Source organism: Theropithecus gelada, chromosome 9 (genome assembly GCF_003255815.1).
Source record: "Theropithecus gelada isolate Dixy chromosome 9, Tgel_1.0, whole genome shotgun sequence".
Classification (NCBI taxonomy): domain Eukaryota; kingdom Metazoa; phylum Chordata; class Mammalia; order Primates; family Cercopithecidae; genus Theropithecus; species Theropithecus gelada.
This window is the reverse complement of record NC_037677.1, coordinates 98,848,800-98,863,359: the sequence shown is the minus strand read 5'-3', so window position 1 is coordinate 98,863,359 and position 14,560 is coordinate 98,848,800. Positions and strand designations below refer to the sequence as shown.

The 14,560-nt window shown below is 42.6% G+C and overlaps 1 protein-coding gene across 3 annotated transcripts in view; it reads right to left on the bottom strand.

The window, feature by feature from the left end:
• The window catches only part of GBF1 (golgi brefeldin A resistant guanine nucleotide exchange factor 1), a 131,078-nt gene that overhangs the window by 115,080 nt on the left and 1,438 nt on the right, over window positions 1-14,560 (bottom strand). For all 3 annotated transcript variants that reach the window (XM_025395808.1, XM_025395807.1, XM_025395809.1), the window contains exons 2-3: window positions 1,412-1,517; window positions 301-367 (exon numbers count right to left, since the gene is read on the bottom strand). In XM_025395808.1, coding sequence (XP_025251593.1) covers window positions 301-367; window positions 1,412-1,507 — 163 coding nt within the window. In that variant the 5' untranslated portion in view covers window positions 1,508-1,517. The remainder of the gene's footprint in view (window positions 1-300; window positions 368-1,411; window positions 1,518-14,560) is intronic.

Here is a 14,560-nt window from a genome sequence, read left to right as displayed (position 1 = left end):
CAAGACAGGAGGATTGCTTGAGCTCAGGCATTTGAAACCAGCCTGGGCAACACAGCAAGACCCTGTCTCTATAAAATAAACAAAAAAGAAAAAATATATTGCTCATTCATTTATGTATTATCTACGGCTGCTTTTGAGTTACTAAGGCAGAATTAAGTAGTTGTGCAGTTGTGCATGGCCCACAGAGGCTAAATTATTTACTACAAAGTCCTTTATAAAAAAAGTTTGTCCATCCTTTCAATAAATCAAACACACATTTTTTTACCAAAATTAGTAATTCACATACATATGGAGACTTACCTGTTATATTGTTTAAAACCTCCTTTAGATGACCGAAACTATGCAGCAGAGGATCCCGTTCTTCATCCTGTAGGACACATAGATTAAAAGTAAGTCATTATTGGGCCAAAAGAGGAAAAGGAAAATAAAGGACAGATCAAGGGCTCTTTCTCTGAATCCAATCAGAAAATCCTGTAAGTCTTCCTTCTGAGGAAAAGAAAATTAGCCATAGTTCATATCTTTCTGTTCCCTAATCTCTTATTTCGTAGAGATACTCTGGGCTTATCCAAAATAGTGAATCCTTAAGTGCTAATCTATATCATCACCATAGCACTCAAGCTACTACAGATTGCCAGGTCCTTTCTATGTGTATTATTCTGTCTTCTCTCCTTTTTCATACCCATTATGTCATCATACATATTCATTTCAACCATTATGTCATCATACATATTCATTTCAAAGATACTCCTGATGCCATTCTCACCTCTAAATCAATATATTTTTATGAAAGAACTTGAGAAATTTCCAAATGCACTTACCAGTTATGTTCATATAAACTCCCAAGATGTCAATTTCTAAACTCGTTTTTACAACTGTGCCAAAAATTGTTTTACACAATTCTACAAAAAAAAATCCTCAAACATATATAACAAAGAAAGCCAACTGTATAACAGGTAAGTTTCTTACTCATCTGATTAGTAAGATATGGCCTACTCTATACATGGAAGTTTGCTGAACCCCCAAGAAGGAGTACCATCACTAAGTCATGTTCTATGTATCAGTAACTACCCGGATTTAAATAAATTTGATAGCTAATTATAGTCCTAAAGAATTAGAAAATAAGGAATCTTTCTGACACTTTTAGGCATACTAAAGAGGTCCCAGGCACAGGACTAGCTTAAGCTGTTTACAAAAATATTTAGAAGTAGAATGGTGTCATCTTTTGGGTCCCAGAGGAAAAAAAAGACAGCCTATATATCTGATGCTAGTTGGTATACAAAAAACAAGATATCAAGAACAACTCTGAATTCCTACTACTCTCATTACTAGGAATTTGATTACTCCTTTAACCACGCCAACAGATCCCCTACAAAAACTTGGTGACCAGGCTATTTATCCATTTCCTACTTACCAGTGGTGTATGGGTGCTCCATCGGGCATTTCGTTTGATGGCCCCAACCACAATGTTAATCTCCCCTTGAATGATGTAAATATTCTTATCCACCATCTTGGCAAACCTACCAAAACAGTTAGGATAATAGTCTGGTTAATATTTGGTTACCCAAAGCATACCCAAGCTTAAAAATCGGTACCTGATAAGGTTAGAATTGTGACTTAACTTTTCAGTACTAAGATTTTCTTTCTTTTTTTGTTTTTGTTTTTTTTGAGGCGGAGTTTCACTCTTGTTGCCCAGGCTGGAGTGCAATGGCACGATCTCAGCTTACCACAACCTCTGCCTCCCAGGTTCAAGCAATTCTCCTGCCTTAGCCTCCCAGGTTCAAGCAATTCTCCTGCCTCAGCCTCCCGAGTAGCTGGGATTACAGGCATGCGCCACCATATCCAGCTAATTTTGTATTTTTTTCAGTAGAGACGGGGTTTCTCCATGTTAGTCAGGCTGGTCTCAAACTCCAGACCTCAGGTAATTTGCCCGGCTGGGCCTCCCAAAGTGCTTGGATTACAGGCGTGGGCCAGTACAGGCGCCTAGCCAGTACCAACATTTTCTATACTCATAAAATCTGTTAGCCAGGTGCGGTGGCTCAGGCCTGTAATCCCAGCACTTTGGGAGGCCGAGGCAGGTGGATCACCTGAGGTCGGGAGTTCAAGGTCAGCCTGACCAACATGGAGAAACCCCCTCTCCACTAAAAACACAAAAAATTAGCCAAGCATGGTGATGCATGCCTGTAATCTCAGCTACTCGGGAGGCTGAGGTAGGAGAATTGCTTGAACCCGGGAGGCAGAAGTTGTGATGAGCCAAGATCACACCATTGCACTCCAGCCTGGGCAACAAGAGTGAAACTCCATTTCAAAAAAAAAAAATCTGTAATACTAAAATGAGATGAAGTCCATCTTATGTTATGAATCCAACTATCTGGCTCTCCTAGGGGGTCTTTAGAAGTTCAAGGTAGTTCAAGATACAACTCAAAGGAAGTCAATCCAGAAAACTTTTCAAATGCACCTCAACAATCCTCAGGAAGCATGTTAAATTCTTCAAAGTCAATTGTTCCCAAAGTTCTATGATGCCTTTAAGTACACAGATACAACTATAATGTCAGCTTGTTAAAAACAGTATTTCTGGCCAAACGTGGTGGCTCATGCCTATAATCCTAGCACTTCGGGAGGACAAGGCGGGAGGATTGCTTGAGTACAGGAATTTGAGACCAGCCTGGGCAACATAACAAGACACTCTCTCTCGCTCTCCCCTAAATACATAGCCTTCCCTTTGTTCTTTTTTATCTACTCAATAAAGTAACAGTGAAGATTCAAGTTAAAGAAGAGAATAAAGGTTGTTGGAAGCATAGCGTTGGTTTAGAACCACAATTGCAATATCAGCCTAAAGGCTGCATCCAGGCCAGGTGAAGTGGCTCACACATGCAGTCCCAGCACTTTGGGTATCCAAGGCAGGAGAATCAGTTGAGCCCAGGAGTTGAGACCAGCCTGGGCAAACAGTGAGACCCAGTCTCTACCAAAAAAACAAAAGTAAAAAATTAGCTAGACATGGTGGCACACACCTGTAGTCCTAGTTACTGAGGAGGCTGAGGCAGGAGGATCACTTGAGCTCAGGAGTTCGAGGCTGCAGAGAGCTATGATCCCGCAACTGCACTCCAGCCTGCGTCATAGAGCAAGACACTATCTCTAAAAATATATAAATATAAATATAAATATAAAATATAAATAAGTGACTGCATCCAACTGGCCCAGTCAGTTCCAGAAAACTGGACAGTGACAGTCACAAGACCTTTGAAAAGTTCTGAAAACTCATATTAACTTACAGCAAGAAAGCATTAATATGATACGTAAATACAAAATAAAAGGTCTGTGCTAATATACCCGAACTTATAACCATAACTATCCCTAAAGAAGGTGCTACGAAATCAGGGTGCAATCAGAGGATACTTGAGCCCTATCTGTAATGTTTTTGTCTTTTGGGGTTTTTTTGAGACAGGGTCTCACTCTGTCACCCAGGTTGGAGTCCTGTGGCACTGTCATGCCTCACTGCAGACCTGAACTCTTGGGTTCAAGTAATCCTCCTGCCTTAGCCTCCTGAGTAGCAGGGACTTCAGGCGCACACCACCACACCCAACTAATTTTTGTATTTTTTTGTAGAGATGGGGTCTCACTTTGTTGCCCAGGATGGATCTGTAATGTTTCAATCTTTTACAAAAAGGTCAGGCACTGTGGCTCGCACCTGTAATCCCAGCACTTCAGGAGTGCCAAGGCAGGTAAATCACCTGAGCTCCAGACCAGCCTGGTCAACATAGTGAAACCCATCTCCATTCAAAACACAAAAACTGGCCAGGCGTGGTGGAGAGCGCCTGTAATCCCAGTTTACTTGGGTGGCTGAGGCAGAAGAATTGCTTGAACCTGGGAGGCAGAGGTTAAAGCGAGCTGAGATTACACCACTGTACTCCAGCCTGGGCAATGGAGCCAGACTCCATCTCAAAAAAAGAAAAAAAATACTTTCTCTTTTTTTACAAAAAGAAAGTATTACCGTACTATCAATATAATTAAACATTAATAATGATAAGAGGTATACAATTTCTGCCCTTGAGGCATTTATACAGTTTAGTGGAATAGATATGAAAACTGAGACACAGCCAGAGATATAGAGAAAGAAATGTACTCAGCAAATAGCTCAATCTGCATATTTTGCGTAACATGAGGCCCCCCAGAAAGTGAAAAGCATGAAAACCACCATGACAAAGAAAAAAGAAACTGGTACAAATTTTGTCCAGGGGCCAGGCGCAGTAGCTCACACCTTTAAACCCCAACACTGTGGAAGGCTGAGGTGGGCAGATTGTTTGAGCCCAGGAGTTCGGGACCAGCCTCGGCAACATGGCGAACCCTGTCTCTACAAAAAATACAAAAATTAGCCAGGTGTGGTGGTGCACACCAGTAGTCCCAGCTGGTAGGGAGGCTGAGGTGGGAGGATTGCTTGAGGCCGACAGATCGAGGCTGCAGTAGATCGAGAGTGCGTTTGTGCCACTGCACTCCAGCCTGGGCAACAAAGCGAGACTCTGTCTTAAAAAAATAATAATAGGCCAGACGCGGTGGCTCACACCTGTAATCCCAACACTTTGTAAGGCTGAGGTGGGCGGATCACAAGGTCAGAAGATCGAGACCATCCTGACTAACACAGTGAAACCCCATCTCTACTAAAAATACAAAAAAATTAACCGGGCATGGTGGGGGGGCGCCTGTAGTCCCAGCTACTCAGGAGGCTGAGGCAAGAGAATGGCATGAACCCGGGAGGCAGAGTTTGCAGTGAGCCGAGATTGCACCACTGTACTCCAGCCTGGGCGACAGAGTGAGACTCCGTCTCAAAAAAATAAAAAAATAAAATAAAATAATAATAATAATAATGTGTCCATGCCCACAACACGTCCCCAGTCCACAAGGGAATCCAACACAAGATTTATATTAATGACAATTTAAAGAACTAGGTTAGTCTCAGAAGACTATCTGCTTTCCACATGCTCTAGGAATACAACAATGTTCTCTTCTGAGAAGGTTCAATGATATGAATGTACAACCATCCTCTCTTATGAGGAGGAGGAGGAGAACTTAGAAATAAAGGAAAGATAAATTCAAAAATGATTTAAAGAATCAGAAGAGAAAATATTAAATCTCTCCTCGTATTTCCCCTTCCTTAAATCATGTAGGCAAGATGAATATGCTCTAGGTCTCTGGAAGGACTTGTAAGAAACTGCTAAGAGGTTGCTGCCTCCAGGGAAAGAAACCAGATGACTAGGGAACTGAGTGGTGGAGGAGTGAAAGGAAGACTAACTTTTCTCTGTATATTCTTTTTTACCTTTTGAATTTTGTGTCACAAACATATATTACCTATTAACTACTTTTAAATTTTAATCAACGGATTTACTAAAAATGAATAAGCTCTTTAGGAAAGAACTAACCACTTTCTAAGATAGCAAAGGTCTAAGCAAAAAATCATCGTAAAAAAGAAACATCCAGGGCTGGGCGCAGTGGCTCACACCTATAATCCCAGCACTTTGGGAGGCTGAGGTGGGCAGATCACCTGAGGTTGGGAGTTCAAGACCAGCCTGGCCAACATGGTGAAACCCTGCCTCAACTAAAAATACAAAAATTAGCCAGGTATGGTGACACGCACCTGTAATCCCAGCTGCTTGGGAGGCTGAGGCAGGAGAATCACTTGAACCCAGGAGGCAGAGGTTGCAGTGAGCCGAGATCACACCACTGCATTCCAGCCTGGGCAACAGAGTGAGACTCTGTCTCATAAAAAAAAGAAACATCTAGGGAATGAAGAGGAATTATTTTCAAGTATTATGCTGAGCTGCCTAATCTCCTTCTAGGTCTCTGAGTGTATGTCTCCTCACTCAGGGAATCTCCAAACAGTTGTGCCCTTCAGCTTCAGATGGGAAACTGATGAACCACTTGCTGTCTGGTAGCCAATGGCCGAGAAATCCCTTGTCACAAGGTCATAAAGGCCTGCAGAAACCTCATAAAAGTATAGTAGAAACAAACTTAAGATTTATCTTGTGTCAGAGATAACAAGAGAAATACATCCATTATGTACCCACACAAATGAAAAATTAATAGAAAAAAATAAATAAGAGAGGGAACAACTAAATAAATACCAACTAATACCCTTAGCCAGATAAGCCACTGGTCCAGAGACTCTGAGTAACATGTACCCTTGAAAGCACTGTCCATTTAAAGCTGGGTCTAGAACATTCCCCCAGTGCTCTGTGGCATCCCAGTTACCTCAACAGGATCCAAAGAGGAGTCACTGTATCACTTGGCAACTCTGTCTATATCCAAACAAAAGCAGAAGAAAAAGAAACAATAAATTGGATTCTTATTTAATGGAATACCAAAAATATATCTCAGGTTATTTAAATATGAAAAGCAAAACTTGAAATCTCTTAGAAGCTAATATATGAGAATATTTTCTTTTTGGTTTTTTTTTTTAGAGATAGGGTCTTGCTATGTTGCCGAACCTGGACTCAAACTCCTACGCTCAAGCAATCCTTCCACGTCAGCCTCCTGGATAGCTGAGACAACAGGTGTGCGCCACAGCACCTAGCTACAGGACAGTATTTTAATAAACTCAGCATAAGGGAGAAGTACCTAAACAGGAAACAAAAAGTAAAACCTCTTTAAAAAATCGGTGAATTCAACAATGTTAAAATTTAAAATGTCTGTTCAAAAGATACCATAAAAAAGAGGGAAAAGATAAGGCACAAACCAGAAGAAAATATTTGTAGCACATATAACTAATAAAGGAATAATATACAGAGCATACAATAACTGCTGCAAAACTACAAGAACTACACATATAACCCCTCCCCAAAATTGGTAACAGACATGCATAGGCGTTTCATAGAATAGGAAACATAAACAGCAAATAAATACATGAAAAGATTATTAGCTTCATTAATAATCAGGAAAATTACAAAATAAGATTATAATGATATACCACTTTATATTCCTGAAATAGCAAAACACTTTAAATCTGATAATACTTAAAAGGCCAGGTGCTCACGCCTGTAATCCAGCATTTCAGGAGGCCGATGCAGGAGAATCACTTGAGCCCAGGAGTTTGAGAACAGCCTGGGCAACATGGCAAAACTCCATCTCTACAAAAAATTTAAAAATTAGTAGGGCATGGTGGCACGTGCCTGTAGTCCCAGCTACTTGCGAGGCTGAAGTGATCACTTGAGCCTAGGAGGTCAAGGCTGCAGTGAGCCATGATCACACTACTGTACTCCAGCCTGGGCAACAGAGTAAGACCCTGTCTCCAAAAAAAAAAAAACAATTCTTCTTAAATTGGTAAAAAAATGCAGACCAAATGGCTGTTATGTATCTAAATTAATATGAATTTGTATAACAATTCGGCATTATCTTACAAAGCTAAAGCACTTCATATCCTGTATTACAGCAATTCCACTTCTAGGACTATACCCCAGAGAAGCTCACAAAAAAAACTGAGAATAGTGGCAAGGGGCAGGGAGTGTCAGGGAACTAACAGGGAAGGGCATACATGCAGCCTCAGTTTTGGTAATGTTGTTTTTCAAGCTGGGTGGCAGCCACTGGTGCCCCATATATGCTACACATATTCTTTGTATAAAATAGACCCTCGGCTGGGGGCAGTGGCTCATGCCTGTAATCCCAGCACTTTGGGAGGCTAAGGCGGGCAGATCAACCGAGGTCAGGAGTTTGAGACCAGCCTGGACAGCATGGTGAAATCCCCACTCTACTAAAAATACAAAAATTAGCTGGGCATGATGGCAGGGGCCTGTAATCCCAGCTATTCAGGAGGCTGAGGCAGGAGGATTGCTTGAATCCAGGAAGTGGAGTAAGCCAAGATTGCACCACTACAGCCTGGGCAGCAGAGCAAGACACCAGCTCAAAAAATAATAAAATAAAAGACCCTAAAAAGTTCTTTTGTTTTTTATTTTTTGGGTTTTTTTTTTTTTGAGACAGGGTCTCATTCTGTCGCCCAGGCTGGAGTGCAGTGGTACAATCTTGGCTCACTGCAACATCTGCTTCCCAGGCTCAAGTGATCCTCCTACCTCAGCCTCCCAAGTAGCTAGAAATACAGGCACAAGCTACCAAGCCTGGCTAATTTTTTTGTATTTTTTGTAGAGACAACATTTTGTCATGTTGCCCAGGCTGGTCTCAAACTCCAGAGCTCAAAGCAATCTGCCTGCCTCAGACTCCCAAAATGCTGGGATTATAGGTGTGAGCCACCGTGCCCCGTCATTCCTACTTTTTAAAGTCATGGTCTTTGCTGCCTCTTTGCCTTTGCATATGAAGTTCCCTTTCTATTCTGAATGTTTTTTCTCACTCTTGTCCACCTGATAAACCCTTACTCATTCCATCCAAAAGTCAATGAGGGAGTCAGAATATCACAGTGGTTCTAAGAACAAGCTTACAACCACTTTATTTATTTATTTATTTTCCACTTTTTTTTTTTTTTTTTTTTTAGACAGCGTTTCCCCCTTGTTGCCCAGGCTGGAGTCCAATGGCACAGTCTCAGCTCACTGTAACCTCCGCCTCCCAGGTTCAAGCGATTCTCCTGCCTCAACCTCCTGAGTAGCTGGGATTACATTCATGCACCACCATGCTCGGCCGATTTTATATTTTTAGTAGAGACGAGGTTTCTCCATGTTAGTCAGGCTGGTCTCAAACTCCCAGCCTCAGGTGATCTGCCTGCCTCGGCCTCCCAAAGTGCTGGGATTACAGGCGTAAGCCACTAAGTCCAGCCCTTTTTTCCACTTTTTTAGTATTTTCAGTAGAGTTGGGCCATGTTGGCCAGGCTGGTCTCAAACTCCTGGTCTCAAATTCCTGACCTCAAGTGATCTGCCTGCCTCAGTCTCTCAAAGTGCTGGGATTACAGGTATGAGCCACCACACCCGGCCACCCACAGCACTTTGTACCTATCTCTATTTAAACATATCTTGGCCAGGCACAGTGGCTGATGTCTGTGATCCCAGCACTTTGGGAGGCCAAGGCAGGAGCATCAGTTGAGCCTAGAAGTTCAAGACCAGCCTAGGCAACATGGCGAGACTCTGCATCTACAAAACATAAAGAAAAACTGGCCAGGTGTGGTGGCGCACACCTGTTGTCCCAGCTACTTGGGAGGCTAAGGCAGGAGGATCACCTGAGCCGACGAGTTCCAGGTTGCCCTGAGCTATGACTGTGCCACTGCACTCCAGCCTGGGTGACAGAGTGAGACTCTGCCTCAAATAAATAAATGAAAATAAAAATAAACACATCTCATACCAATTTATAATTATTTATTTAGTATATCTCCACCATGGGACTATCAGGCTCTATCTCAGAGGGAAAGACCATGATTTATTTACCTTTTTATCTCCAAAGCCTGACACATAGTAAGAAAAATGATCAATAAATACTGGATGAACAAATGAATTAACTACATCAAGATTGACTCTTCAAGAGTGGTACAGCACACATCCACCTCACGAGAAAAATGACTTTGTAGAAGACAATGACTCTGAGCCACACTGGCAAACCTTTTTTTGGTGTTCTGTATTTGCTTCTCTACCAGAAGTCACAAACCTTCCATACAGGTAAAAAGAACCCACATTTACCTACCAGCTAAATCATAATGCTTCTTTCTTCACATCTATCTTCCTGACATCTCCTCAAGTGTTATTTGCACATTCATATTTTTGTGAAATATATAATTTTTAATATAACTGTCAATTATTCATATATGTCTTATTTTCTTTGGCTCTAAATAGCTGTTTTTAGTACACTAGTGTTTAAGTTGTTTTTTTTTTTAATTGCTTTTATGGTTTTTTTGTTTGGTTTGGTTTTTGTTTTTTTGTTTTGAGACGGAGTTTTGCTCTTGTCATCCAGGCTGGAGTACAGCGGCACGATCTTGGCTCATTGCAACCTCCACCTCCAGGGTTCAAGTGATTCTCCTGCCTCAGCCTCCCGAGTAGCTGGGATTACAGGCGCCCACCACCACACCTAGCTAATTTTTATATTTTTAGTAAAAACAGGGTTTCACAATGTTGGCCAAGCTGGCCTTGAATTCCTGACCTCAGGTGATCTGCCTGCCTTGACTTCCCAAAGTGCTGGGATTACAGGCATGAGCTACCGCGCCTGGCCTCTTAATCACTTTTAAACATTTTCCTTGGCCAGGTGCAGTAGTTCTCATTGGTAATCCCAGCACTGTAGGAGGCCAAAGCAGGAGGAATGCTTGAGCTTAGGAGTCAGAGACCAGCCTAGGCAACATAAATTTAAAAAATAAAAATAAAAAGTAGTGGGACATAGTGGTACGTGCCTGAAGTCCGAGCTATTAGGGAGGCTAAAGCAGGAGGATCACTTGAGCCCAAAAAATCAAGGCTGCAATGAGCTATGATGACACCACTGCACTCTGGGCAACATGGTAAAACCCTGTCTCTACAAAAAATACAAAAATCAGGCAGGCTTGGTGGCAAGCGCCTATAGTCCCAGCTACTCAGGAGGCTGAGATGGGAGGATCACTTCAGCCTGAGAGGCAAAGGTTGCAGTGAGCCGAGATCTCACATCACTGCATTCCAGCTTGGGTGGCAGAGAGAGACTCTGTCTCAAAAAAAATTGTCCTTATCCAACTAGCAAATAAATTATCCAGAGGCAAAAGCGCAAGTTTGTTTTTCTTTTTCATGATGCCTTTGTGTCTAATACAGAGCTGCACAAATCAAGAAAACCGATAGATCTTCTGAAAAGGTAGATGGTAGTAGGGAGCTGAAGGACCAGCAATAGGCCCTTCTAAGGTTTATGTTCACTCAATCTGTTTAAAAGCCAGAGAAGGCAGGGCGCGGTGGCTCACGCCTGTAAACCCAGCACTTTTGGAGGCCAAGGCGGGCGGATCACGAGGTCAAGAGTTCAAGACCAGCCTGGCCAATATGGTGAAACCCCATCTCTACTAAAAACACAAAAATTAGCCGGGTGTGGTGGCGCACACCTGTAGTCCCAACTACTCAGGAGGCTAAGGCAGGAGAATTGCTTGAACCCGGGAGGCGGAGGTTACAGTGAGCCGAGATCACGCCACTGCACTCTAGCCTGGGTGACAGAGCAAGACTCCATCTAAAAAATAAAAAAAGCCAGAGAAACACTAAAGATGCAGATCTTTTAACATTTCCAGAGATGGCCTAGGAACACACCATAGTTATGCGCTTTACTGAGAATAACCAAAGTTACTAAACTAGGAAACAACTTACTGAGCTCAAGAAATTTACTCAAAGGGTGGAAGTAAAAGAAGGTTAAACTGGGAAAAAAGCTGGTGCCCTGACAAGGCATCACTGGAAAATCCTCCCAGACCTGATAATCAGGTGAACAGTGTACCTCAGCTCTGGCATGCCATCTCCTCCCACTGTGGAGATTCTGAGAGTATCTCAAGAATAATTTATAAGGAAGCTAATATGTCCAAAGCTGTCCCTTCTGCCAGCTTAGAGATGAAAAATGAAACAAAGTTTCTCTATCTCACTCCATCTTTTAGCCACTCAGGGCACCCAAGGTATAAAGGTGACAGCTGGCAGAGTAGGACAAAGAAAAAGTCTATGTGATTATGCATAGAGAACTGCAGTGATTAAGTCTCATAAGGCCTGCCCATTTTGTTTATTGAGGGTCATCATCCAGTAGCCATTGGGCAGAATCCAGTCCACAGACATATTTTGTTTGGCCTGAAAAAGGCTTAAAAATATTTTTAAGGCTGGGCGCGGTGGCTCAAGCCTGTAATCCCAGCACTTTGGGAGGCCGAGATGGGCGGATCACGAGGTCAGGAGATCGAGACTATCCTGGCTAACACGGTGAAACCCCGTCTCTACTACAAAAATACAAAAAAACTAGCCGGGCGAGGTGGCGGACGCCTGTAGTCCCAGCTACTCGGGAGGCTGAGGCAGGAGAATGGCATGAACCCGGGAGGCGGAGCTTGCAGTGAGCCAAGATCCGGCCACTGCACTCCAGCCTGGGTGACAGAGCGGGACTCTGTCTCAAGAAAAAAAACAAACAAACAAAAATATTTTTAACTAGTTTCCAGCAATTAGAAAACACAATGATTTAAATTTCCAGTTTCTCCTGAAAAATAGGGTGGTCATTCTGTGCCCGCATTCTAAAACAGTAACAATCTGTTGAAGAAGGAACAGTTGGCTCTTTTAAATAAGGGAATGGGTTGAGCATGGTGGTTCATTCCTATAATCCCAGCACTTTGGGAGGCCAAGGTGGTAGGATTGCTTGAGTCTGGGAGTTTGAAACCAGCCTGAGCAACATTGTGAGACCTTGTCTCTACAAAATATTAAAAAATTAGCTGGGCATGATGGCACACATCTGTAGTACCAGCTACTTGGGAGGCTGAGGTGGCAAGATCACTTGAGCCCCAGAGGTCAAGGCTGCAGTGAGCTGTGATTGCTCCTCTGCACTCCAGCCAGGGTGACAGAGCAAGACCCTGTCTCAATAAAAAGAAATTAAAATGAAAGATAAAAAAAAAATAAAGGCATGGGTTCTCCAGTACACCAGAGTCCCCACTAATCCTAATACATTCCCATGGGACTCAATTCACTCATTTACATTACCTGCCTGGCATTTAGGCATGTGAGCTTGTAGCCTCTGGTTTGTATGACTGGCAAACCATTACTTTGCCATCATACTTCCATACGACTATTGCATCTACTATGATAATTTCCACTACTACTAGAACAAATAATCACTTCTATGATCACTTCTATTATTACTGGGGTTCCAAATCAGCACATTGCTTTATTATATTTTCATTTAGTTAAACAACTGCAGTTGAACATACTGAAATATTAAAAAAAAGAGTAACAGCTAAACAGTAGCCCATTATATTTACATAGCTCTTCCAGCCTGAGGATACAATGTTAACAAAAACATACACCCTTAAATTCAATCCCACCATTAACCCAACAACAGAATCATTCTAATCAATCACACAGAGCCACAGGGATATAGAGTGTGATCAACCAATGAGAAGTGTCATACAAAGATTAGGGTGATCCTTGCAGTGAGTACTCTATAAATAGAGTCTCCTCAAAAGCAAGAGCTGTGTCTTCTTCCTCTCTAGCTGCCCACAGTAGCCAGTCTAAGTACCCTATCAATGAGGTTATTATGTAAAAGTGGCAGTCATCCTGACTTCTGGAACACAGGGAAATAAAATAGTAGTGGAACTTTGAGAACTCTGAGCTGAAACTGGGATTGGTGCCCGGCTACTGAGGAGATATGTCTATAACCTGAGTTCCCACTGTGCCAATGAGCATCACTGTCAAGACTGGAACACACTATCTATAAACACCATTAAAAAGAAGCTCAAATACAAGTTTAGAACTTGTATTTGAAGGATGAATTTTCTGATTTGTGGGTAGGAGTGGGAATTATTCCTATCTAGAAAATTATTCCTATCTAGAAATGACATTTAGGATTATAAAAAGAGAGAGAGAGAGAAAGAGAAAACGTTTTGATGCCTCTACAGTCACCCTCAGGCTCAACTGGGGATGACTGGATCCTGGATTGATCACACTGCCTACCCAGAGACTAGATTGCCTGTTATGCAAAGCATATCAACTCAACAGGGCAATGGCCCAAGTGAGCAAGGCAGGATCATCAAACCTGGGTACCCCCTGAGCTATGTCATTTCATTTGCTGCGTTCAACTACTTTTTTGGGGGCGGGGAGAGGGGAGGAATTCTACACTTAGATCAGCAAGTTAAAATGCAAATAGTTTCCTGTACCATTTCCATCCCACTAATTCTAAATCAACACACGTGAAGCATAAATAATGCCATCCCCCTTCTCCCAACACATACAAAAATTTCAATTTCATAAGGACAAAGGTAGGAAAAATTGAGCTGTCATTCCAAGATCCTAAATAGTTTTCTCTTCTAACACTATGACGTTTTGATCCTCCTTGTTACTACCTCATCATGCAAAAGTGCAAAGTGTTCCTGACTGCCAGGACCAAAAGCAGGCCACAAGTTCTGATCACATATTGAAACTAATCCCAGATAGAGATAACATTTATTGAGTGCCCACTACATACCAAAAGGCATTAGGTTGATCCTGCTCTTAACCTACTACTTGCTCTAGCTAGGTCACTGCACATATACGCTACTACTTTTAAGAAGTGCATTAACTGAGCAATCCCAAAGCAGACCTTTCCATTTGTATCCTCCACAGGGCCTAGAGTGCCTTGTATACCTGAATTAAAGGCATACAAGTTTCCACATTGTGCATTTAAAAACACCATCTAGCCGGGCGCGGTGGCTCAAGCCTGTAATCCCAGCACTTTGGGAGGCCGAGACGGGCGGATCACGAGGTCAGGAGATCGAGACCATCCTGGCTAACACGGTGAAACCCTGTCTCTACTAAAAACAAAAAACTAGCCGGGCGAGGTGGCGGCGCCTGTAGTCCCAGCTACTCGGGAGGCTGAGGCAGGAGAATGGCGTGAACCCGGGAGGCGGAGCTTGCAGTGAGCTGAAATCCGGCCACTGCACTCCAGCCCGGGCCACACAGCGAGACTCCATCTCAAAAAAAAAAAAAAAAAAAAAAAACAC